The 22,467-nt window shown below is 47.3% G+C and overlaps 9 protein-coding genes across 14 annotated transcripts; 2 read left to right on the top strand and 7 right to left on the bottom strand.

The window, feature by feature from the left end:
* Positions 1-26: 26 nt before the first annotated feature.
* LOC117142306 (probable glucosamine 6-phosphate N-acetyltransferase) lies at positions 27-2,237 on the bottom strand. 3 transcript variants are annotated; one of them, XM_033306196.1, is made up of 6 exons: positions 1,984-2,237; positions 1,166-1,376; positions 979-1,106; positions 856-917; positions 577-796; positions 27-248 (listed from the first exon to the last, which is right to left on the bottom strand). In XM_033306196.1, the coding sequence occupies exons 1-6, from the start codon at positions 1,984-1,986 to the stop codon at positions 207-209; spliced, it is 666 nt and encodes a 221-aa protein (XP_033162087.1). In that variant the 5' UTR covers positions 1,987-2,237; the 3' UTR covers positions 27-206. The 3 variants fall into 3 exon arrangements, with proteins under 3 accessions (XP_033162087.1, XP_033162085.1, XP_033162086.1); XM_033306194.1 differs by lacking the exon at positions 1,984-2,237 and adding an exon at positions 1,550-1,646; XM_033306195.1 differs by lacking the exon at positions 1,984-2,237 and adding an exon at positions 1,550-1,646 and having other exon boundaries at positions 27-179.
* Positions 2,238-2,479: 242 nt separating this feature from the next.
* Positions 2,480-3,579, bottom strand: LOC117145622 (complex I intermediate-associated protein 30, mitochondrial). Its single transcript, XM_033311341.1, has 2 exons — positions 3,028-3,579; positions 2,480-2,973 (listed from the first exon to the last, which is right to left on the bottom strand). Exons 1-2 carry the CDS (start codon positions 3,499-3,501, stop codon positions 2,557-2,559), a joined length of 891 nt encoding a protein of 296 aa, XP_033167232.1. The 5' UTR covers positions 3,502-3,579; the 3' UTR covers positions 2,480-2,556.
* Positions 3,580-3,894: 315 nt separating this feature from the next.
* On the top strand, positions 3,895-5,223 carry LOC117145621 (dehydrogenase/reductase SDR family protein 7-like). The gene is made up of 5 exons (XM_033311340.1): positions 3,895-4,056; positions 4,113-4,256; positions 4,313-4,529; positions 4,586-4,831; positions 4,890-5,223. The coding sequence occupies exons 1-5, from the start codon at positions 3,895-3,897 to the stop codon at positions 5,099-5,101; spliced, it is 981 nt and encodes a 326-aa protein (XP_033167231.1). The 3' UTR covers positions 5,102-5,223.
* Positions 5,224-5,455: 232 nt separating this feature from the next.
* On the bottom strand, positions 5,456-14,663 carry LOC117145619. Of its 3 annotated transcripts, none has more exons than XM_033311336.1 (9): positions 14,563-14,663; positions 13,394-13,685; positions 12,937-13,120; positions 12,473-12,866; positions 11,400-12,417; positions 10,964-11,217; positions 10,183-10,901; positions 9,955-10,120; positions 5,456-9,628 (listed from the first exon to the last, which is right to left on the bottom strand). In XM_033311336.1, the coding sequence occupies exons 2-9, from the start codon at positions 13,494-13,496 to the stop codon at positions 7,841-7,843; spliced, it is 4,626 nt and encodes a 1,541-aa protein (XP_033167227.1). In that variant the 5' UTR covers positions 13,497-13,685; positions 14,563-14,663; the 3' UTR covers positions 5,456-7,840. The 3 variants fall into 3 exon arrangements, with proteins under 3 accessions (XP_033167227.1, XP_033167226.1, XP_033167228.1); XM_033311335.1 differs by having other exon boundaries at positions 13,394-13,661; XM_033311337.1 differs by lacking the exon at positions 14,563-14,663 and adding an exon at positions 14,024-14,090.
* A 139-nt stretch (positions 14,664-14,802) lies between these two features.
* Positions 14,803-15,468, bottom strand: LOC117145626. Its single transcript, XM_033311344.1, has 2 exons — positions 15,322-15,468; positions 14,803-15,257 (listed from the first exon to the last, which is right to left on the bottom strand). Exon 2 carries the CDS (start codon positions 15,238-15,240, stop codon positions 14,881-14,883), a length of 360 nt encoding a protein of 119 aa, XP_033167235.1. The 5' UTR covers positions 15,241-15,257; positions 15,322-15,468; the 3' UTR covers positions 14,803-14,880.
* An 88-nt stretch (positions 15,469-15,556) lies between these two features.
* Positions 15,557-16,334, top strand: LOC117145624 (N-alpha-acetyltransferase 40). The gene is made up of 2 exons (XM_033311342.1): positions 15,557-15,999; positions 16,056-16,334. The coding sequence occupies exons 1-2, from the start codon at positions 15,629-15,631 to the stop codon at positions 16,291-16,293; spliced, it is 609 nt and encodes a 202-aa protein (XP_033167233.1). The 5' UTR covers positions 15,557-15,628; the 3' UTR covers positions 16,294-16,334.
* LOC117145625 (pterin-4-alpha-carbinolamine dehydratase) lies at positions 16,270-17,295 on the bottom strand. Its single transcript, XM_033311343.1, has 3 exons — positions 17,121-17,295; positions 16,899-17,049; positions 16,270-16,648 (listed from the first exon to the last, which is right to left on the bottom strand). Exons 1-3 carry the CDS (start codon positions 17,246-17,248, stop codon positions 16,349-16,351), a joined length of 579 nt encoding a protein of 192 aa, XP_033167234.1. The 5' UTR covers positions 17,249-17,295; the 3' UTR covers positions 16,270-16,348.
* Positions 17,296-17,474: 179 nt separating this feature from the next.
* Positions 17,475-17,987, bottom strand: LOC117145627. The gene is made up of 2 exons (XM_033311346.1): positions 17,885-17,987; positions 17,475-17,828 (listed from the first exon to the last, which is right to left on the bottom strand). The coding sequence occupies exons 1-2, from the start codon at positions 17,931-17,933 to the stop codon at positions 17,602-17,604; spliced, it is 276 nt and encodes a 91-aa protein (XP_033167237.1). The 5' UTR covers positions 17,934-17,987; the 3' UTR covers positions 17,475-17,601.
* Positions 17,988-18,099: 112 nt separating this feature from the next.
* On the bottom strand, positions 18,100-21,773 carry LOC117145620 (YLP motif-containing protein 1). Of its 2 annotated transcripts, XM_033311339.1 has the most exons (3): positions 21,351-21,773; positions 19,059-19,334; positions 18,100-18,839 (listed from the first exon to the last, which is right to left on the bottom strand). In XM_033311339.1, the coding sequence occupies exons 1-3, from the start codon at positions 21,363-21,365 to the stop codon at positions 18,243-18,245; spliced, it is 888 nt and encodes a 295-aa protein (XP_033167230.1). In that variant the 5' UTR covers positions 21,366-21,773; the 3' UTR covers positions 18,100-18,242. The 2 variants fall into 2 exon arrangements, with proteins under 2 accessions (XP_033167230.1, XP_033167229.1); XM_033311338.1 differs by lacking the exon at positions 21,351-21,773 and having other exon boundaries at positions 19,059-19,484.
* Positions 21,774-22,467: the final 694 nt, after the last annotated feature.

Here is a 22,467-nt window from a genome sequence, read left to right as displayed (position 1 = left end):
TTTTTTAAGGTTTAGGAACATTCTGGTCTTTTCAAAAAAGTGTACATTTTATTGAATTTCTTCAATCATTACAGGATTTTGAAAGATTCGTATTCGTATAATAACAGTGTATTTATGCGAGTGTTTCAATCTTAGGGCTACTTGATGAAGGTGCTCTTAAAAGGTAATATTACAACCACCTTGGAGTTGAGAGTTGAGCCGCACATTCAGTAGCAGAAAGGGGAGAAAAAATTATAAAATTGAGAGTTCTGTAGGGATTAAAAACAGAGAGCAACATATGTTGCGGTTGTCTTTAACTAAATATCTAATTGTATGTCCTCGCGGGTGGGTGGACAAGCACGTCCGTCCACAAGGACACCACCGCCAGCCAGCGCTGTCCAAGAATCCATCATGCCCTCAGCGCAATGGAATTTTGGCAATGCCTATATGCATTTTATGTTTTCTTAGAATCCAATTTCAGTGTTGTTGCATTGCGCTTCGCGCATTTGTAACTTTGAGATGGGGTGGACCCACTCAAAGCTTGGACTTTGGAGCAGCGTTGGCGGCTAATTGTCAAGAGGCAAAATCGAGGCTCACAGTTTGGCAGGAGTCGCCCACTGTTCCACTGGAGCCGGCTGAGGTAGCATTCCGCTTGAGCGTTGGCCCCTCATCGTAGCGAATCGTCATGGAGTTGGAGTTTCCGGGAATGGCCACATAGCCCAGCGACTCGTAGAACTTGATCAGCTTGTCCTTGCAGTCCAGCGACATTTTGTAGCAGCCCAGTTCCTCGGCCAGCAACGACACGGTGACCACGATCCTGAATAGTAAGTCCTTAGATTAATGTTTCTTGTTGGGAAAACGATATACTACGCTTACAGTTTTCCCAGTTGCTTGCCGCGATACGTGTCATTGACCACCACATCCTCTAGACGGCCACGCTGAAGAATGAATCATAAGTTAAGCGAAATCATGGATCCTTTTCTCATCTTTTGCACTTACCACAGCACAGTTATGGATGAACTTGCGCTCGATCACCAAGGATGCAGCTCCAATAATCTCATTCTTGCGAGTGTCCTCAATGACGGTAACAAAGTAGTCCCCACTGGCCTTCATCTGCGAAAAGCGGGCTAAAAAAGATGAACATGGTCAGTACAAATACAAATCCGAGCTGAAAGTCACGACTCACTCAAGAACTGCGTGCGATTCACATTGCCCACATGGGTGAGTTGGGAGAGCAGCTGCAGGAATCCACGATCGTAGTCGGTGTCCTTGAGAGGACGCACTTTCATCCAGGGCTCGCCGGGATTGGCCGCCGATATGAAGGGCTTGAAGTTGGCGGGACTGCGATGAAAGTCCAGCTTTAGCAGCAGATTAGGATCGTACAGATATGTTTCCTCCTGTAAGATTCAAAGTATAGGGTATAGGTATATAGTATCTTTAAAATAGTATAAAAAGATAGACAGCATTCTGTGATTAACAAGATGCGAGATACACTGATGTACTAGATTCATGAGGGATTTTGCTGATTAGGGATGCTTTCTATGGGCTAAGTTTTAGTGATTGCGACTACCGTAAGTTGCACCATTTTCGCAGTGGACTTCACACGTCAGCAAGTGACGCCGATGGAGGCAAAACTGAAGGTAAAACTCAGTCAACAGGTAAGAAGGTGGAGCCGCGATAACAGGAATGGTATCAAGAACTGGTTTCTTGCACCCAACACTTTCGATTCGCTGGTGGCCAACTGGTTTTGCCTCATTTGGTATCATTTACGTTCAGTTCTCCTATTTTTTGCGCATAAATTACATAGTACGAGCAAACCGGTGAAGTGCGTAGCCCCACCGACTAGTATCGATTTAGTTTGTTGTGTTTTCAGCCAGGATTAAAACAAACAACGTGGGCTCGAGGTCGCGGTGACTGAACTGCCACATGGTCACGTTTCTTTAATATTTTTCGTACGGCATTGAAGTATCTATTTGCCGCTGAGTATTTTAAAAAGCCTCTTACCATGATTTTATCTACTGTCTGATAATGATAGTGAAGCACCAGTTAGCACTTTTTCCCTCCCGCAACGAAACTAACAAAATGAAGCGGAAGTTTTTCCGGCCGCTTTTATCGGTCGAAGTTGCGGAGCAGACTGAGCGAAAAACACAAGCCGCGCACAGTTCACGTTGAAATACAGAAAGCCAAGCGCTAATTTGCAGTCAAGAGAGGCTAAAAACCGCTGGAAAAAGCAAAAAGTTGCAGTTTCAACGCTAAAATGACCCTGAAGATTCGGCGATGTGAATGTAAACATTTAAACAGCTGATTGCGAAGAGAAAGGTTCTGCAAAAGGAAAAGAAAAATAGAAAGAAATAGAGATGGAAAGAGAGCAAGAGAATAACCAGCTGAGGGTACAGTTGTAACTGACTAAGAGAGAACAAGTTTTAAATCGTAAAATTAATATTTATATATATATTAATAAATATTCGCATTCCCCAAAAGTAAAAGCAATGTGCATTTGTTTCTGTTAACCAATCTTTACTGCTCCTCGTACGTTTCTATAATTAAATAACACAAACGTAACGTAAGGCGGTTACGTTACGTGGCCACGATGTATTTGGGAGTCTGGTACATTTCGTAGGCGAATTCCTCGCGATGACTGGGATCGTACTCCAGACCCACATAGTCTATTTCCAGGCCAAACGGACCATCCATTCCCTTCTTCGCGGCAACGGAGAATCCGAAGTGGGTGACCCTGTTCAGCGGTATGGCGCCCTGGCGATCCTGGACACGTCCCTTGGAGGAGAGGAAGAACTTAGAGAAGGGAATCTTCGCTATCTGCCAGTGGGGACCTCCACGCGTGTACAGAACATAGTGGTAGATGTCGTTCCACATCAGGTCGAAGTAGCCCTCGGTGTGCAGGTTGATCAGGTAGCTGCGTCCATCACCTCGCACCTTCATGATTAACATGTTGTACTGCGTCCAGTCATAGGTGGACTCGCGCTTGAAGGATTTCTATAATGAGGCTTAGTATCGTTACATCCAATGTGAAAACCACAATAAACTCACCCGCACTCTCTTCGTGCGTATGTTCGCGTATCCCGTCCTTTTGATAATGCCATCCTTGGTGTGATTCGAGTTGACTTCGCCGTGGAAGAGTCCTGCACCGGCTGCACTCAGTTCCAGGGTGGCAGTACTCTTGCCTTCGCCGTGATCAGCATCCGTGGTCACCGTCCACTTGTCCAGCACATCCGGTGCCTTGAAATCGAACACCACATCCGTTTCACCCGGCCGGAAGACCAAAATGGGATCACTTTCGAACTGCTCCTTGACCTCCTGGCGCCACAGCTTCATCTCCTCCTTGAGGTCCCTCAATCCGTCCATGATCATCTGCTTTTTCGAGGGTTCCGGCAGCTTGGTCTTGTAGCCGGACTTCTTCTCGCGCTCCCAGAATGTCCTGTGTACGGCGGTGGTGTGGATTTGCTGCTGGACAGCCGGGAGGCAGCAGCCCAGGCGGAGTCCTTGTCGCAGGAGGCTATTCATCGTCGCTTTGGTTTACTTTGAAGTTAATCTTATTTCTCTAGCAGCCTCTGCAGCAAAACAACGTAACAACAATCAGCTGGTCCCAGTTGCCATTCTCAGCGAAACAGCTGTGCACAGTAGATATTCGATAGAAGATAATCACAGCTGAAATGTAATAATGAAAATCAAACTTACATAGCTTACTTACTTGATGCTACAATAATAATTTCTTCCCATGTGGCTGACTTTTTGATTCTTCCTTACACATTGAATACAATTTCTTTCCTCTTAACTAAGCTACACTGCTCCTTATTCGCAGTGAATGGCAATCCCGGTTTTGTTGTCATTGCTAATCATTTTGCATTCGGCCTGGAGTTCAAAGGTTTGATAATCGAATCGCATCGGATTGGGAAAATGAAAGTGCAGGACATGGACAAATGTGCTCCGAGTAGCGACTGGAACGTGCTTTATTGGGTGCTGGGCACGATCCTGATGCCGATGGCCCTTCCACTGGCCATCATCAACATTTGGCAGCGATTCCAGGCCCAGAAATACCGTAATCAATTGCCCGGCAAGGTGACGAGTTTAACTTAATGACTGATTAGCCGAGTAATTATGTAAACCATTTGCAGGTTGTGGTCATCACGGGCGCCAGTTCGGGTCTGGGCGAATCTCTGGCCCACGTCTTCTACCGTGCTGGATGCAGGGTCATTTTGGCGGCACGTCGCACTCAGGAATTGGAGCGGGTTAAAAAGGACCTCCTCGCACTGGATGTGGTAAATTCTGGACCCCTAGTTATGTGGTTCACATTTTTATGCACCAACCATTTTAGGATCCCGCTTATCCGCCGACAGTGCTTTCCTTGGATCTGGCTGAACTGAATTCCATTCCAGAATTTGTCACCCGGGTGCTGGCCGTGTACAACCAGGTGGACATACTCATCAACAACGGAGGGATCAGTGTGCGAGCAGATGTGGCATCCACGGCAGTGGATGTGGATCTCAAGGTGATGGTGGTTAACTACTTTGGCAGCGTGGCCCTGACCAAAGGTAACTAATACACCCTTTATCACAGAAAGTCAACTTACTCTCGTTCGAACCCTCAGCTCTGCTTCCTTCGATGGTGAAACGTGGTAGTGGTCACATCTGCTTTATTAGCTCTGTTCAAGGAAAGTTCGCCATTCCCCAAAGGGCTGCCTATTCCGCCTCGAAACATGCCGTGCAGGCCTTTGCCGATTCCCTGCGTGCCGAGGTGGCAAATAAGAACATTAACGTGTCCTGCGTGAGTCCTGGCTACATACGCACCCAGCTCTCATTAAATGCTTTGACAGGATCGGGGAGTAGCTATGGCAGTAAGTGATTTACCCTTTATATGCATATAAAAGCTTATCTCTATCTCCATGTCTCCAGAAATGGATGAAACCACGGCCAAGGGCATGTCACCGGATAAGCTCGCAGAACGCATTCTGCAGTGCATTCTTCGCAAAGAACGGGACATTATTGTCAGCGATGTCCAGGCCAAGATCGCCTACTATCTCCGTCATCTTTGCCCGAGTCTCTACTTCTGGATCATGGCCAAGCGCGCCGTCAAACTGGAGAAAGCTGAGAAGAAGTCCACTTGAGCTTAGAGCATGTTAAGTCAAACGTCCTTAAGTATTGGTTTCATTTTTATTGTTAATTGAATTTCGCTTAAAATGAGGAAATTATAAAGTATCGCATATGTGTGTGTTCAGGTTAAAAATTAGTTACACTCGTGTTATTGCCTAACGATAAGATTAATAAATAAAGTATTGTAGTAATCGTAACATAAAGTACAACTGAATTGTCACACATGTGCTTCTTGTTCGCTCGTCTTTAAAAATGTTAATCGTAAAATTCTAGTATTCACTTCTTTGCTCTTCGGTTTTTGTTTTGTTCGATTCACTTAATTTCGTTTGTGTTTCATTCGATTTCTTAAGACATTTACGCGTTCTTAATTGACAAAATTACATATTATTCATTTAGGTTCTTGGATGGGTGATGCGGTCTTGGACAACATTTAAAACTGGCCATTAACTAGGGGTAGACGATGGTTTCGTGGGGAGTCGGGAGACGTACATACGTGTTTATAATTCATTTAGCTAAATTATAAAAATAGCATTAATCCATCTCGTGAAAAGTATAAAAATTAATTACAATTGAGGTACACAATACACATACAGATTTAAAAATCGTTTGCAGTTTTACAATTACATTAATATTTATGTATATTTAGATTAAAATCAATCGGTTTCTTATGTACAATACACAAAAATTGTTCTTTTCGCGCTAAATAGTCTTTTTGTCACGCTCAAAATACTCCGCTCCATTCGCTTAGACAATAATCATTTGCATTTAAGTATATACAGTACACACAAACATTGGCAAAATTCGTCTCTTCAATACACAGGATAATAAAATGTGTCCTTTGGAAATGCACAGGTTGGGATTACGTGATCCTTACGTTTGATCCTTTCAGTTTGAGCTCAAGTATCTCAGGGTGCAACATATTCCCACGCCGGTGCATTTTGTGTTTCCTAGTGTTTATCTTTTTGGTTAGTTTCAATCTTTTGCCTGCCATATTTTGTATAGTTTCGTATTGAAATATGTTGCCAAGGCAAGGTAGAAACTAGACTTCTCTTCGACTTTGGGTTTATCAGTATTTCTCTTTATGTTAAGCATTTCAAAGCGATTGTCGCGTACTCGTTTTAACTATTTCCGTTTCCGGTTTCTTCACTGGCCAACGCGTTAACTGTCTGTCTGTTTGTCTATATACGATATTATGGGTCGGTTTTCGGGTCATGGGTCGGGGTCCTGGTTCGCTTGAGCTGAGCTTTTGGCTGCTATCTTGTATCTGTATCTTGTATATTCCACAAAAATATACCCAAATGCTCGTACACTTGCAATGGCTCTTGCACGCCCCACATGGATGTATGTATATACTCTTGATACGCCTTTGATTTCCTACACGTTCATATAGCTACAAATATCAATTGATGTCCTTAGCCTAAGATCCTTATTGCTGGGTGTTGGTGTCTAACTGCGGAATGTGACTCTATATCCTACGCGTTATGAATATCGATAGGTGTTGGGTGTCTCCTTATTGTTTGCTCTCATTGCTCTAACTGGATTGCATATAAAAACTATGTCCATTCGATATCCTATGTACACTACGGGCTGCTACGGGATCGATGCGTGTGTACAGGTGCCGTGCTCGCGGGGATCGGGTGGATAAGTGTCGGGGTTCGGGTGGCTAACTTCCTATGTGGCTGGCTGGGAGTTCTCTAAGACCTACTTTCGATGCATGATGCTTTTGATTTATTGACAGTATCGTTGGTTATCTTTGTATCTAATCCGTACAGCTATTTGCAACTTTACCCGGCTCCCCATTTATATTTTCCTATGTGCTACTCCTCCTGCTACACCAACCTCCATCTTCCTCTAATCCTCTATTCCCCTATTCCTCTCTAATCTTAGTTTTGATCTTCAGAAAATATGCAAAGTATTTTTGAAATGTTTTCGTTTTAGTTCCTTACTAAAATAGCACCTTGTATTGTTTTGTGTGTCGTCGTAGTTCAGATGAGTAGTGATCGTTGTTCGAAACTTGAAGAGCAGGCAACCTAGGCAATTTAAGTGTATAGTAGGTACATAACAATGCAGTAATACTGTTTTGAAAATAACTACAGATATAGAGTATGGGACCAAGTTCAGGCAAACTCAAAGAGTGGGCATATAGTCAGGTAATTCACTTCGGGTTTCTTCTCATAGCTGCTTTTGAAATGGAGTATCTGTGAAATGCGACTTTGACCTTACGTAAAGCTCATTTAGTTTTGGTTCGATAAGAAGAAATCGTCACTGAATCACGAGCATTTGCCCTGTTTCCAGTTCGTAATCGGATCAAATTGGGAAGGATACATACATACATACATATATGTATCAACTTCCGGCAAGTTCAATCGAATCCGGAAACCGGAACTAGTGAGACTGGCTAAATTTCAGTTTACGCAATAGAATGCAAACAACAGTAAACAGTAGAAGGTACAAAGTGCGGTGAGTGCGGCTGCGGTTTGGACTGCGGTGGCATCAGTGGGTGATTGGGTGCCCTAGTGGGTGGTGATGCATTCGAGGTGCTGGGGCGAGCCTTGGTCGGGGATTAATGGGCGAGTGGAATGCGGTTGAGTGTCTGTTCGTGTGAGTGGGCGTGGTATTTCACATTTTCAGCAGAAACGGCAAGTTTAAGGCAGTGTTATGCAAGTAAACCTATGCGACAATTTGTATAACTAACATTAAGACTTATCACTTTCACTTGGTTGGTTTTGGAAACTGGAACGGGAGAGCTGCCCTTAGCTAACCAAGTTCTCCACATCGGACACAACCACCTCCAGATCCGACGGCAGCTCGTTGTTCTCGTTCGATGCTGCTGCAGATGCGGCTCCTGCAGAGGTTGCTGCTGCAGAAGGGACTGCTGCTCCTGGCTTTCCAGCTGCAGCTCCTGTGCCTGTGGAGCGCGTCCTGAAGTTGTGGAGGCTTCTCCTCGTGGGTTGCGAGGGCGGGTGACGCTGCATGGCGCTGGTGGAGGCGGATTGCTGCAACGCCACTCCGGTGGTTAGGCCGGGAGTGATGGATGAGCTGCTGGTGGCCGTGCTGCTGGAAGATTGGCGAGAGAAACTGGGCGGAGGTGCTCCAGTGCTAACGGCGGCATTGCTGTTTGCTCCTCCCAAACTGGCTCTAGGAATATTGCTAAAGCTATTCCGCGAGTTCCTTGTGGGCGGAACAGGCACTGCCTTTGAGGAGGACACGCTGCTGTCCCTGCGGAGATTCGCATTGGACGAGGAGCGTCTCTGTGGTGAGGCGACTCCCATAGTTGGCGGGTCTTTCCCGCTTCTGGTGGCTCCACTACCGCTAGCCTTCAGGTTCAGACTGCTGCGCTTTTTGTTTTTGGACAGATTTTGACTGAGATTAATCAGATTTTGGGTGCTGCCAAAGTTACGCGTGAGGTTCACCGATCCGCTGGCCTTGCTGCTGCTCCGGCGAGGAGCGGCCGCAAATGGATTGTGGGTGGACAGGGAGTTCGATCTGCGATAGGAATTCCGCTGCGCAGGAACTGGAGGAGCCACCTCTAAGCTGGCTCTGTTCTGTGAGCTAGGAGCCACTTTGCTGCTACTACTGGGCTTCGAACTGGAGGCCTCTGCCTGCATATCCACATTCTCGTAGCAGTGTTCCATGGAACGTGGAGGCGTTGGTGGCTTCAAGGTCTCGTAGTTGGGTTCGTTGAGGGTGAGGATCTGGTTATCGTCCTCCGCCTCGTTGCAGAGCAGAAGGGCACTCCTTTTTGCGCGCGTAGACACTTCCTTCGAGGAGGACTGCCCCCCAGTTCGGTTACTGGTCTTTTGGCTTCTCTTTGGCCTTACACCTGCGCCCACCACATGGGTCTTCACTTTCGGTTTCTTGGACAATCTCAGGGAAAACTTGAAGGGCGGCTTGTAAACCACCTGCAGTTTGACCTTCTCGTTGGACAGATTACCCATGGACTTGGTTTTCTGCGGTGTCTTTTGCACCAGTCTCTCCGGCGTTGATTGCGACTTGCTCATCACCTTGCGAACTCGAGAGCTGTGCTCAATGTGGGACAAGGGTTGAGCCACGATTGGCGACTCGAGCAGCCACTTTTGCACCTTGCCAAAGGTGTTGGTGTGGTTATTGGTGGTCGACAAATTGGAGGCATCGTCGCCATTGTTGTTGCGGTTTGAATAGTCGATGATCTCCTTCATGTGCTTGCCCACCTTCTTGCTGGACTTCTTGGGCTCCTCCTCGAGCGATTTCTTCTTGGCCAACGCTTGGCTCCTAGTGGTCTTCTTTGGCTCCGGATTGGCACTGCTTTTGGCTGCACTTCGGGTTGCAGCTGCAGCCGCGGCTGTTACTCCCGCTCCAGCTACTGCTCCCGTTCCTGGCTTCTTGGTTCGCTCGCCACGAACCTTCTTCTTGAAAGGTACCTTTGTCCTCACGGCTGTATGCACTATCACGCCGTTATTGTTCTCTGGAAGACGCACTGTCTCCGTGGTGGCGCTGTGTATAATGGTGACGGACTTAAGCTTCAGATTCGACCGCTTCGCCAGCAGCTTTGTGCTCAGCGCCTGTGAAAGATAAATGAGGCATTAGAAACATAATCTAATCAAATTTAGAATAGGGAACATAGCAACGGTAAATGTTTCAATGACTTCTAGACTAAAGCTGCCCTCAAATTAGCCACAGACTAGATGAATGTTCTCCAACCACTCTACTGGATTATTGCGGGCACTGGAGGTCTTAGTGCTCACCCAAGGCCTGGGACCTTGCTTGCGCTTTGGCTTCGACCTGATCCCTTAACATTTGCGTGAGAAGTCTCATAAACTTATTGTACCAAAGAATATTTAATAGTGTATTTAGGAACTTTCCTCCAGTTTCCTGCAACGTTACTTACCAGGAGCAGGATAACGCCTACAGCAGCTAAGGCTACTGTGTACCAATTGTGCTGCATCCACTTCTTGAAGCTGGCGATGCTCTCTTCGGAAAGCAGGAGCTTGCGCAACGTGGCCAGTGGTCCAGAGGGATCCACCTCCCTGCACTTTTGAAAGACATCACAGTATCTGAACAAGTAAAATATGTATTAGTTTTGCAAATTGTGGTATTAAAGGTAGATGATGCGTACCCATTATAATCATTGCAGGGCGTTCCAGGCTTTGAGTACATATCGGGCACATCGAAGGGCGCCTCATTCCACTCGAAGGAACTCCGGCAGGGGCTGTCCTCTCCCGGCAGCTTGCAACACAGCTCGCATGACTTGATCCGATCGTCCTGCGGTCCGGGAATGCACTGGCACGATTCCAGACCATAGGCCAAGCAGATGCTACCCGTACAGTCGCCCATGTAGCAGACGAACTCCTTGTTGCAGATGGTTTTGTTGGGCTTGTTCACAGACGGAGGACACTGGGGCACTCGCCCATCACAGAATGAAGGATCCCGACAGCCGTTATCATCCCGACACTTGTCACCGAACTTCAACTTGCAATCGGTGGTGCAGCAGGGACCTTGCGAGGGACTGCAGCGGGCATGCGGCGTTAGAGTGCACGGAGTTTCATCCAGACGCGGTTGCCTTGACATGGGAAAGCAGCACGAGTCCTTGCAGTCCTCCTCCCAGCCGCAGTCGCACTGCTCGCCCGGCTCCACCACACCATTGCCGCAAATCGACGACTGCGGCTCGGTGAAGCAGCCCTTCATGGAACGTGCCTTGGCATTCAGCACGGGCTCTATTGATTTCAGCGAGCAGGTGCTGAACTTGTTGTTGTTCTTCTTGTCGCCCGAAGTGGCGCGGGCAAACATGATGAAGTTACCATCCTCGCCACCAGGCGTACACTGCTCCGGATCGTGCTGAAATTGGAAAGTACTCTTAATAACATGTAATATTTTATAAACAATTATAGAATTCTCACTGGTGATCCGAAGTTGTGGCCAATTTCGTGGGCCAAAGTCACATGGGAGACAGCCGGTGGCACATGCTTTCCATAGTTCAACAGAGTGACTATTCCTGTATTGAGTGACTTAAGGGACCCCCGGTAGTGACCATTCTTTTCGCAGACTCCGCCAGCGTTCTTGAGATCTCCCGTCCAGGCCAATCCCAAGGTTCCCATCTCGAAGTCACGGTAGGTGAACATGTAAGCCAAACAAAAGGCATCGTAGTCCTCCTCTGTTAAATAAATCAACAAAAGGTCATATAAATTATACACTCAACCCAAATATAATTAAACACGTGCCAAAAAAACACAGATAATGTTAATTGCATATCAATAAATCAAGAGATGACGTCAGCTCAGGATCTCAAAACTGGATTAATTATCCAGAAAGTTAAATTAATTTATAATCGCTCACCCGAAAACAGCTCCAGAAACTTTTCCACGCCGTAGTTGCCGGGGAATCGGTAGCTGGGATCCTTCATTGCGTTCATGTTGTGCACCTTGATGCGCTTGATCATGAAGGTGATGTTGTCCGGCTTCCCATCGTTGTTGAAGTCTGTGTTCCTGTAGATTGTGTTGGCCCGCTGCACGTGCCGAGTGATGGCTTCAATGGACGCCTCTTCCGAGCCCATCTTTTGGAAGAACGTGTGGTCCGCCTGCAGATAGAGCATGCATGTGGTCTTGCGGTCGTAGAGGAGCCTCGGAGAGCTGTGTATGTCCTCGCCACCCCTTCCGCTCAGCAGGTTCGTCATCATCATGCTGTTAAAGCTGGGATTGTGCGGATTGGGGGCGAATATGATCTCCGGATTGTAGTTGTTCACAATGATGTTTGGCTTCTTGGTAGCTCCGTTTTTCGTGATAATCTCCACATGCGTCTTGTGGCTGGGCCGGTCGTTGCCATTGTTGTTGTTTCCCAGAAAGAGCGTCGTCCAGTTGGCATTGAAGAAGTTACTGGGCAGCTCGCGGGTGCCATTGTTATTCGGCTCCTCGTAGGGCGTTCCGAATTCCGGTTCGATGGGTCGGTTGTACGTGCTCACAATAATGTTCTTGTGTTTCGTGTACAACTTCCGCACATTGTTATTACTATTATTATTATTATTGTTGTTGTTGCTGTTATTGTTGTTACTATTGTTGTTGGCGTTGTTGTTGCCGCTGCTGTAGCTGCGACTCCCCTCGCCGAGATTGGAGGGATTGTAGTTATTTACAAGTATGTTGCGGTTCGACGTGGGCTTAGTCAGCGTGGCCAGGAAGCTCTCGGTGCTGCGCACAGTGCTCCTGGTTGTGGACGTGGTTGGGTACTTCCGCGGCGACTCCTCGCTCTTGTCCTCTTCGGAGGCCAGGACGCGAAAGTCATCATTGTAGGGCACCTCCAAGTCCAGCGGCAGGGGCGGATTACGATTGTACGTGGGCGCCGGAGCGTCCGACATGGCCAGCTAAAACGTGAGGTTCATTAGGATTGGATTTCAAGTGTATTCTCCAGGTACTCACCTCCTCTGGCAGCCAGCGCTTCTTCCTCAGCTTCTCGCTGGCGCAGTGCGTCTTGGCGGGAGTGGCGGAGTTGATTCCTCCGCCGGTGAACTGCTGCTTCTGCATATTTACATCGCTTAACTTATAGACTATGCTGTGGACACCGCTCTCGGCCAGCTGCTGGGAATACCGGTGCGCCGGCTCGATGTAGTAGTGCTCCGCCTGGGTCTCTATCGTGCCGTCCAACAGGTTGTCGCTGGTAAGGATCGCCTGGACGTGGGCCCCCTCGTCGTCCTCCAGGCTGCCCGTATAAATCCGCGACACATCGTAATCAATGGGGCCCAGAGTGTTCTCGATCTCCACATCGTGGGCGAACACCGAATGCGGCTGTTGACGCAGCACCAAGCGGAAATCTCTGCGGGAGGAAGGCGGTTTCAGGTGATTAAGTGATTACCTTTTCGGCTGGCGATCTCGAGTGCACTCACCTGTCGTGGGCGGAGAAATTCAAGCGGATGGTGTGCGCCAGTCCACTCGCCGAGGGGGTCACCTCTCTCTTCTGCCGGAAGCGAGCCTGCTCCAGGTGCCTGACCTGCGCCGCCTGCAGCACTTGGCGATCGAAGTTCGCCGCCTCCCAGTGCTTGATGTAGGGCGTCAGCCTGTGGGTGTAGCCTGTAAGAGGAAGGGGACAGCTCAGGGGTTAGTGGGAGCAGGAGAAAGCTGCCAGCGGCGATGACAAGATGAAATTTCTCTTAACTAAGTGATGAACAAATTTGTGGGTAGGCTATAGAAAGCAACTGATTGAGAGGATTACAGTGTACTTAAGAAAGCAAATATTGATACGATGATGATATACAAATAGCATATTTGAGGAAGCCTCTTTGTAAAAAATCAGATTACTTAATTTTTTTTAGATTTTGGGTTATCTTTTAAGGCCCAACTCACCTGGCAGCTTGAGTGGCGTGGGAATGGCCAGGATCTCGCCAGGCAGCCACAGGAGCCAGAGAAACAGGACCTGGAGCCCGAGAAGGCCCAGCAGCCAGCTCATCGTGGGTGCGATCCGGGTGATTCTAGGTGGCCTGGACTACTCGAAGGTTGTGTTTTTCGATCTCGACCCCTGCTGCTGCATCACATCATTTGTTATTCGTTATTTGTTATTGTTGTGGGATTCGCTGCGAGGAAGTGGCTCCAATCGGTGACATCTCTGCGGGAACTGGGGGAGTGGAGAGTTGAGAATCTAGAACGGTTATGATCGCGAGATGATTGCATTAACGGTCCGTGGCACAAAGAAACTGCATTGCGTATACGCCGTGTGCTCGCATCTCTAAGTGGCTTTCACCTTTTACGTGAAATCTTTTGTTCAGCTCAAAAATCTGTGTATTTTGTTCTGTTTTTTTTTCGCTTTTTTGCGTCTTTTTGCATAAATGGCAAAAGCAACAAACGGCGAAAAGAAGAAGAGCGTCACAGCATCTCATTAGCACCTCACACACACACGCACATACGAAGCAGTGGCGCTCGTATTGGTGTGCCCGTGAAAAATACTGTTAGTTAGGCGCTCTCTTCGCCACTGCTGACCTCTCTTTCGCGCAAACCTATTGGCCAATGAAATTAAATGCATTCTTTGACAACCGTTTAATTGGATAATTATTGTTTTTGCCCAACAATCATGCGTGTGTGTGTGTATTCTACCTGAGCTTTGGGCCAAAAAACCCCCACTGCTCTCCCCACTCTTTCTACTCGTTGCTCGCTGTTGTTGTTGCGCTGGTCGAAAACCAAAATAAAATACACGTAAAATTCAATTAGCCACAAATTGTTGCACTCTTTTTTTCCGTTTGCGTTAATTGGATTTGCGGAATTTAGCCAAATATATTAGACGAAACACACACCACACACACAGGGATAACAATCGACCTCCGTTAATGGCGTAAATGGTATAAGCCAGTCGCAGGTTTTTTTCTATTTTTTTTTTTCGTTGTTGCCACGGCCTAAAACCTGTTCTTCTGCCCAATCATCCAGGCCTAAACCGAGCGAATTTTACGACACAACCGTGCCGTTTTAGGACTTTCTGATCAGTCGATCTTAGCTTTGATTAACTTATTTGCTTGGCTGCTTACTTTTCACAGTCACTGGAGCACTTGCATTACAATTGCTTTTTCTGCGCTTTTAACAACTTTTTTCGACCACCTTACCATCCACCAAGCAGTGTGACCGCACCGCGTATTGACCGTTAAAATGTCGGGCTCAGAAAAATACACCTCGCAGTCGAAAAAAAATACCGCTAACGTACTTTGAGCTGAAGTTCTAGCCGGGACTCGAACCACAGTGCAGTGGGCCTACAGTGAATATTCTGAAGATTGTGGAGTTTTTAGGTTTTACTTGTTACCCGCTCGTGCATTCCACAATTGTTTAAGATAAGGTAGCTTAATGATAGATTAACATTTAAGGGCTTCTTTGACCAGTGCCTGCTGCTTTTGGATATCCGTTCTCAGCTTATCCGCGTTCTGTTCCAGCTTAGAATAGCATTCTTTCAACTGATTTCGTTGGGTCTCCAGATCTCCCACGGTGGACGACAGTTTCTTCACCTTCTGATCGTACTCGTCGAACATCTGCCACCATGTTGGAAGGGGAAGATTCTCCGGTTCAGTCAGAAAAGCGTGCTCCAAGTCCAAGTTGTCCGTTGATCCGCTTATCGTAGGCTGATTGACCTCGAACGTTTCCATGTCCGCCATCATTTCCTCCACACTGGGAGCCGTGGGTGGGGGCTCTACTTTGGGCCTGGACTTCCTAAACATCCTGTGTTTCCTTGAAACTACAATTTAGAGAACTGGAAACGTCAGCACTTGTTGAATTGGGGATTTAATATGTGGGATTACCTGATGTTTCAAGTGTCGTAGGTTTAATGATAGTAAGGGTAATTACCGTACTAACAATTTAGTCTAAGATCTGTATATAAGCCGTAAAAACGGATTCAATCAGTTTTCTGCAATTGTTTACAAGACAGTGGTAAATAAAGAGGTGGCCAGTAATTATTATTTCAAAAATACCAATTAAAGTTAATCTGTGTAATCGATAGCAATCTCGATATAAGCAATAATATTTTGTTTACTACTTTATGTCATCCCTAATTTGCGCGGCATATTATTAGTCGAATTGTCATTTTTACAGAATTTGAAGCGTGCAATGCGGAATCAGGACGAACTAAGTCAGGGCGCCAAGCAGAGATTTGTGGAGACGGCTGCCAGGGCGAAGAATCCCCTCGAATCTCTGAGCTACCAAAGCTACAAAGCCCCCAGCGGACAGGAATTCAAACTCATCTGCCGAGCGAAGTCGGATGCGGACTCCAAACTGCTGAAGTGGGCCTTTAAGCTGGCCGAGACGAACGTGGGACCCTATTACAAGCAACTCAAGATGGGCTGGCAGCCCAAGATCAAAGCCGCCGAGCTGAACAAGAACTGGGCTCGCTACTTGGTGGCCCAGAATGAACAGAAGGAGAACGTGGCCTACGCGATGTTCCGCTTCGACATGGATCACGGGGATTGTGTCCTTTATTGGTGGGTATTCCACAAGTAAAGCCTATATGCATTAATTAAGTAGAACTTCCTTTCAGTTACGAAATGCAAGTGGCTGCAGAGTATCGAAGACAAGGCCTGGGAAAGTTCATCATGAGCACTTTGGAGGACTGCGCTCGCCTGTGGCACCTGGAAAAGGTCATGCTGACCGTTCTGAACAACAACGATGCCTCCATTTGCTTCTTCAAGCAACTGGGCTACGACAAGGATGAGATCTCGCCGGATGTCCTGGAGCAAGCCGACTACCAAATCTTCAGCAAATCGATGCTGAGCTGAGTATTTATTAGACACCGGAGATTATAGACATTTAGCAACTAGTATAACAATGCTTTTATTTCAACAAATTGGCCGTGGTCTCCAAGTGCGTGGCCATGCGAATGTCCTGCGAACTGAGCCCGCCCACGTCGTGTGTGGACAGGGTCACGTCCACCTTGTTGTAGCAGTTGAACCACTCGGGATGGTGGTTGATCTTCTCGGCCAGTAGGGCCACGCCCGTCATGAAGCTGAATGCCTGGTTGAAGTCCTTCAGCACGAACTGCTTGAAGATGGCGTCGCGCCCCTCCACCAAAGTCCAGCCGGCGTCCAGGAGAGGCTGCAGCTTCTCGGCGCGCTCCTGTTCGTTTAGTCGTACCTAATAGGCAGCGAGCAACAAGTGAGTGGGATTGAGTCATTCGATACATGAAGGCTTTTGTTTTTTGGATTGTTAGGTGGTAATAGAAGAGGACAACATCAATTTCTGACCAGCTAGGGCATAAATCACTTTCCCAAAGTCGAAACCCGTCCTTGGGTGGTCGATTTCAGTTGGAGGCGATAAGGGAACCACTCGATTTCGCTGAGACTCCGTCACCTTGATCTCAAACTCACTTTCCGCTCGTACTTACCACCATTTTGCGCTTTTTCGCTGTGATTGCGGTTGCTGTTGCTTCTGTGGTTGGGGTGCCGTGGATTCTCCGGAGATTTGCACTGCCACCAGTTGCTGCCCGTGCTGCTTTTCTCGCTGCTGGCGAATACAGAACTGAGATTTGCGACAGGCTGCGCGAAAAATAAAGCTCAGATTTAAGTTTGGTATTTTTCAACCTCCCCCTCCCTCTTCATATGAATACCTTCTACTCGTTGCTGTTGTTGCAGTGGCGCGGGATAAACCAGCTCTGCGGCTGCTGGCAAGCAGATTGGCCACTTTCTGGCAGTTCGGCTTAATCACATTCTGAGCGCATTTAATTGTTAACAACATTTTCGATCCAAAACTCGTTTGTTGTTAGCTGCTGTTTTTGTTGCTGTTGCTGTCGGCGCGGAACAGCTGACTTGTGTCTTATGTTAGCTAACATTAAGTTAACATGGAGCTGTAGAAGCTGCCAACTTGCTTTGAGAACGCCTGATAGCCACATAGCTGTTATAAAGTCTACATGGCGCTTAATTTGAATTTGGATTTCTTAATAATCTCAATGTAATGGGAATTCTTTTGATTTCTAGAGATTTGAATTACAGTTTATTTATTAAACGGCATTCTCTTACACTGTTACGATTTCAAAGCCGCGCTGATTATATAAAGTGGTAATATATACTCGTATGGCTGGAATATGACTATTATTTGTGCACCACATTCTCAGTCTCTCCATTTCCGTAATAGTCGTAATCCGTACTGGCGGTGGAAGTGGCCAGCTTGGGATGGTCGGTGGTGGTGACCGTGTGAATGGTGGGTCCACTGGATCCAGTGACCACCTCAGGTGCCACACTGGTTGTCTTCCTCCAACGCAAGCTGTAGCGACTGCGAATGAACGGCGGCTTGGTCACCAAAACCGAGTCACCCATCGCTGCACATCGGATATTGTTATTTATTGGGAATCCAAAGACTAAAATTGTAGCTCACCCATTCCGATGAGGCAACAGCAGAGGATCAGGAGCAGTGCCAGCTTCATTCTGAGTTCCCCTTTCGATGTAAACTGTAACTTTTCCCGGCAACTCGACTGCCTTTATAGTCGCATCAGAGCTGAGATAAACGGCTCCCAATTCCCCGTCGAGAGCGAAATCGTCCCCTGGTTTCCCTGGGGAATTGGACACCCATGCAAGTTCAATCACCGCCAGTGCGATTTTATGTTTTTTATTCGTTATCTCTGAATGAACTCTTACTTTAGCTTACGGGTTAAGGCGACATTGTACAATCAAATCGATATTATGCCTAAGCGAAATGGTAATAAATACGTGTGTGGAATCGGGGCAGCTAGCAATCAGTTGTCCGTTTCCGGTTTGCGTTCCGCTTCCGGTTCCGGTTCCGCGGGCCGAGGACGCTTGGGTCCGGAGGGTATTGGCGGAGGTGGAACATCCGGCACCGCGCTGTTTTTGCTCTCCGATCCGTTGCGAATGTCCTCGAAGCTGGGCTGCGCCGGCTCCAGATTGTCCAGGGGAAGTGGCTGTGGCGGAGGTGGACTCTGGACGGGATTCAGTGGCTGTTCCTGTTCCTCGCGCGGCAAAGTGGCTCCCCGCACGGGATAACCCTGGCTGGGGTAGTAGTCGTAGGGCGGCAGGTAGTTCTGCCTGATGAAGCCCGCTTGGTCGTAGATCACTGGGTACTGGCTGTACGGATACGGGGGCAGGTGCATGGGTTGGCCTCTGAACTGGGAAGGCAGTGGGATCAGCACGGGCGGCAGTCCCTGCTGATTCAGCGGCAGTGGCATCTGCTCCTTGGTCATCTCCTGGCGCTCCACGGTTCCCGGTGGCGACGCCGACTGCGGCTGCTGCTCCACTGGCGCCTCCACCGGTTGTTGGGGTTCATATGGAGCATAGCCAGCGGGATACTGGGCGGCAGATGGCAGGGGGTAAGGGAGCTGTAACATTAAGGTTTCAATAGTTTAAATTACTATATTTTTCTGAGTGCGGTTCATTGCTCAAGACAGACTTCTTTGAGTTGTTAAATAGAGTGAGCTTGTTATGTTATCTATTATTAAGTTAATGATTGGTTTATTAAAGCTAGCAGTAACTTAATCTTGCGAAATATTTCGTAAAGTTTATCAGTGCTAGCAACTTTATGAAACCCATAAGCTCACCCTCTCGTTTGGCATCAATCCCGGGACAATCGGCTGGCCGAACCTCACGATCGGCGGACTGTAGAATCCGTAGGGATTGTAGGGTCCAAAGGGGGCGTAGCCCGGCTCGTGGATGGTGGGCTGGATGACCGGGTAGGCGCGGCTGGAGGTCAGGTTGTCATCGGTGGTGATGAGCGCGTTGTAGACCTTGGGCTTCTTCCTCAGGCGACGGGCGGCTAGCGAGGAATCGGTCCACAGAACGAGTCCCAGTAGCAGAAGGAGAATCAAAATGGTGTGCTGCCGAGAATAGAAATCGAAATCGAAGTCGGCGGTTATACATGTGTACCAGTAGATACATAGATACAAGTGGCCATTGACAGCTGTCCCTGGGTTTGTCACTACTGCTGCTGGATGGCGATCAATGAAAACCATAATCTGTCTAATTGATCGCCATATCGACAATCAATCAATGAATTGTTTGGACTACGCACAATGTGTGTTTGTGCTGGACGGAAGTTGGGCAGCTGGAACGCTGGGTGCTCTACAGGGAAGCTTGTTAGTAATGGCTCTGAAAGCCAGGTATTACGTGTCTGTATGGACTATATGGTCTGACTCCCCGGCCAGAAGAAACCCACGACTTTCAAATACCAGCACTGCAGTCGCCGAAACAATCAACACATGTCAGCCTTTGTTGCGAATTCTCTACACTTCATTAGTTTTGAATTGAAATGTAGATTGTTCCTTTAATTGGATTACGGAGTAGCCAATCGAACCGGACGGCGCTGATACCTCTCACACTGAGCGAAAAAAGTCTATTCAGAGCTGGTAGCTCGTTCACTTGAAAAGGTTAAGGCATACTTCATTCCTACATTCCACCTTCCACTGAGAACCGATTCTTTTGCCAGTGCATGGGTTCAAGTGGAGCTATGGCAAAGGCCTTTCCTCGGAGAGATGGAGTCTAGGTCCGGTTAGACGGGTTGCCCATGGAGGAGGCTGGGTGGCGGTGATGGTGGTAATGGCACTGCAGCTGGTACTGGAGCATGGAAATGCACTGGAGCGATCTGCGGAACTGTGACCGCGTTTCTGATCTCGATCCCCCGATCTCCGGATCCCCGGATCCCCGGGGGCGGCACTCTAATTGCCGCTATTGGATTACCCAGACATCCAAGTCGGGTGGGGCTGGGCCGCCCTCCTCCATGGATCGCCTATTGCTATTGTTGTTTGTGAGTTTGTGGTCCAAGAGACTGACTGACTGACTGACTGGCAATTTGGTTTGCTTTCCAAGCATTTCACTTTGACTTTCCTCCGCATCTCACCCACTCCCACTCCCGATGGCCGTGATCTTTTCTCTCGCTCCGAGGGAGCAATTTTCAACGCTTTTCCTTTTCCTTTTATTTTCTAGTTTCTAGTTTCGATTTCGTTTTCGATTTGGATCTCGTGGGCATCTGGCAGCAGTGAAATTAAATGGATTCGGCTCGAATCAGCAGACAATAATCGGTGATCAAGTGCACTCCAAGCCACGAAATTGGGCCACCTCGAGTGCCATTGTAATGCGCGTTAAAAGTGATAGTTCCAAATGGTTCAATGGCTCGGAGTCGCCTCTTGGCCATGGGTGTTTCCATAGGCTCAGTGGCGTGCCGACAAGTCCAGGTGGGTGGTCACTCGGAGGTGTCAGTGGAGATGTTTCTAATGACTAGTGATTAAGTGGCTTAGTAGTTGCTGCTTTGCAACTTAATTGCTTGACAGATAGTTCAGTTTTATAATTGCATAATTGTTGTTATTTGTTTTTTAATCAAAGTAGTTTGCTTAGATTAAGTACTGAGTGCATTATATACATCTGTGTTGATCATTTCATGTTGATAAAGAAAAGCTCGAACTACATTAATGAGTAAATTTAAATATTTAATAGCCACTTGCTACGTTCTACTTCAATTGCATTTACTACATAAACATAAAGTAAAATTTCACTATAAAGTACGGTCATTTTAAGTGGTTCCTTTGGTGAGTTCTAAGCCATTCTCCTGGTTTATAGAGTCGACTGCATTTGCACATTGGCTATTTGGAAGCTGACTCAGAGGCAAATGGCGTTGGATTCATGGCTAAGACCAGTTCAAAGGCAAGCGATGGCAGTGGCGTAACCTTAAACCCGGGTCTAAACTGGATCTTGAGCTGAATCTTTGATTGAATCTTAGACTGGGCGTCGAAAGTGAAAGTTCCAAGAAAGTGTGGCCCCTAAATGGTCCCTTATGCAACTCGATGTGTATTTAATTCAATGATAAATCAGTGCATAAAGTTATCACAGACGCCGCTTACCTTTTCCATTTGCATAGTGGCCGTGTGTTTTCCTTGGACTTAAGTATGCAGCTGATGCCGTCAGATGTGTCAGGAAGCTCCAGAAAACCCAAAAAAAGAGATATCATAAACTGTCTGATTCGGACTTGCAATTGTCTTTAAAAATGCACAATTTGTTTAGCGACTGGCCGCCGACACGAAATACGAAATGACTTTGAAAACAAGTTGCTGCAAATGATAATGTGTATGAAGTGCAGTTCACTCGGGAGAACACAGATCACGATTTCAATTCGGTGGGGCCGACTTGAGTGGGATTCAGTTGAGTTGACTTCACGCGGAGACTGCCGACGACCGACTGGCTCTTTTTGCGGCTGCGCACGCGCGTTTCTTGGTTTTCAGTGGCGATTCAGTGGGTTTCTGGGGACGTTGAGCGAACGCTGGGCGCGCTCCATGGGCAACCTTTTATACCTTCGGCGGTGGTGGTGGTGGTGCCAGTGGTTATAGTGGCCATAGTAGCTGGAGTGGTGGCAATGAAAAGCTGGCTAAAAGGCTGGCAAATAAACATCTATGTTGGCTTTGGGCGATTTTAATGGGCGTACGAACAGGAACTTCTTGGAGTTGGCCTACTTTCGGCTAGCCTTGCACCGGGCGTAATGACTTCTTTATGGCTTCTCAAGAATAGTAAAAATAAATTTAATAACTTCTAACGACTAGCTATTGCCGGAATAGAGTAATTAATATTAAATAGAGGAAAGGATTATATTATAGCTACGTTTTATGGCAAATTGCTCATACGCCATGGTGTCCTCATATAAATGGAAGTTAGCACATAACACAGTTCCCAAATATTAAAGCACTACATTCCAGCTTCATTTCACTCAGGGTATTCCCACTTCGAGTGAATTGAAACTGAATCACAATCCGAACAGATCCAAATGCTTTTCCATTGGAGGCGGCGTTTTCATTAGCTTCGACTTAAGTGCTCGGCGGCATCAAATGAATGCAATAAACGCGGCGAAAGTGTAGAATAGGGGCGTTATGAGCACCGAACTGGGCGGGAATTCGTTCAGCTCTCGACACTCTGGAAATGCAATTGTCAATTGGCAGTTGCGGTCACAACAAGTCTTTATTCTCGGCC

Source organism: Drosophila mauritiana, chromosome 3R, assembly GCF_004382145.1.
Source record: "Drosophila mauritiana strain mau12 chromosome 3R, ASM438214v1, whole genome shotgun sequence".
Taxonomy (NCBI): domain Eukaryota; kingdom Metazoa; phylum Arthropoda; class Insecta; order Diptera; family Drosophilidae; genus Drosophila; species Drosophila mauritiana.
The sequence above is the reverse complement of the archived record's forward strand: the minus strand, read 5'-3'. Positions and strand labels throughout refer to the sequence as shown.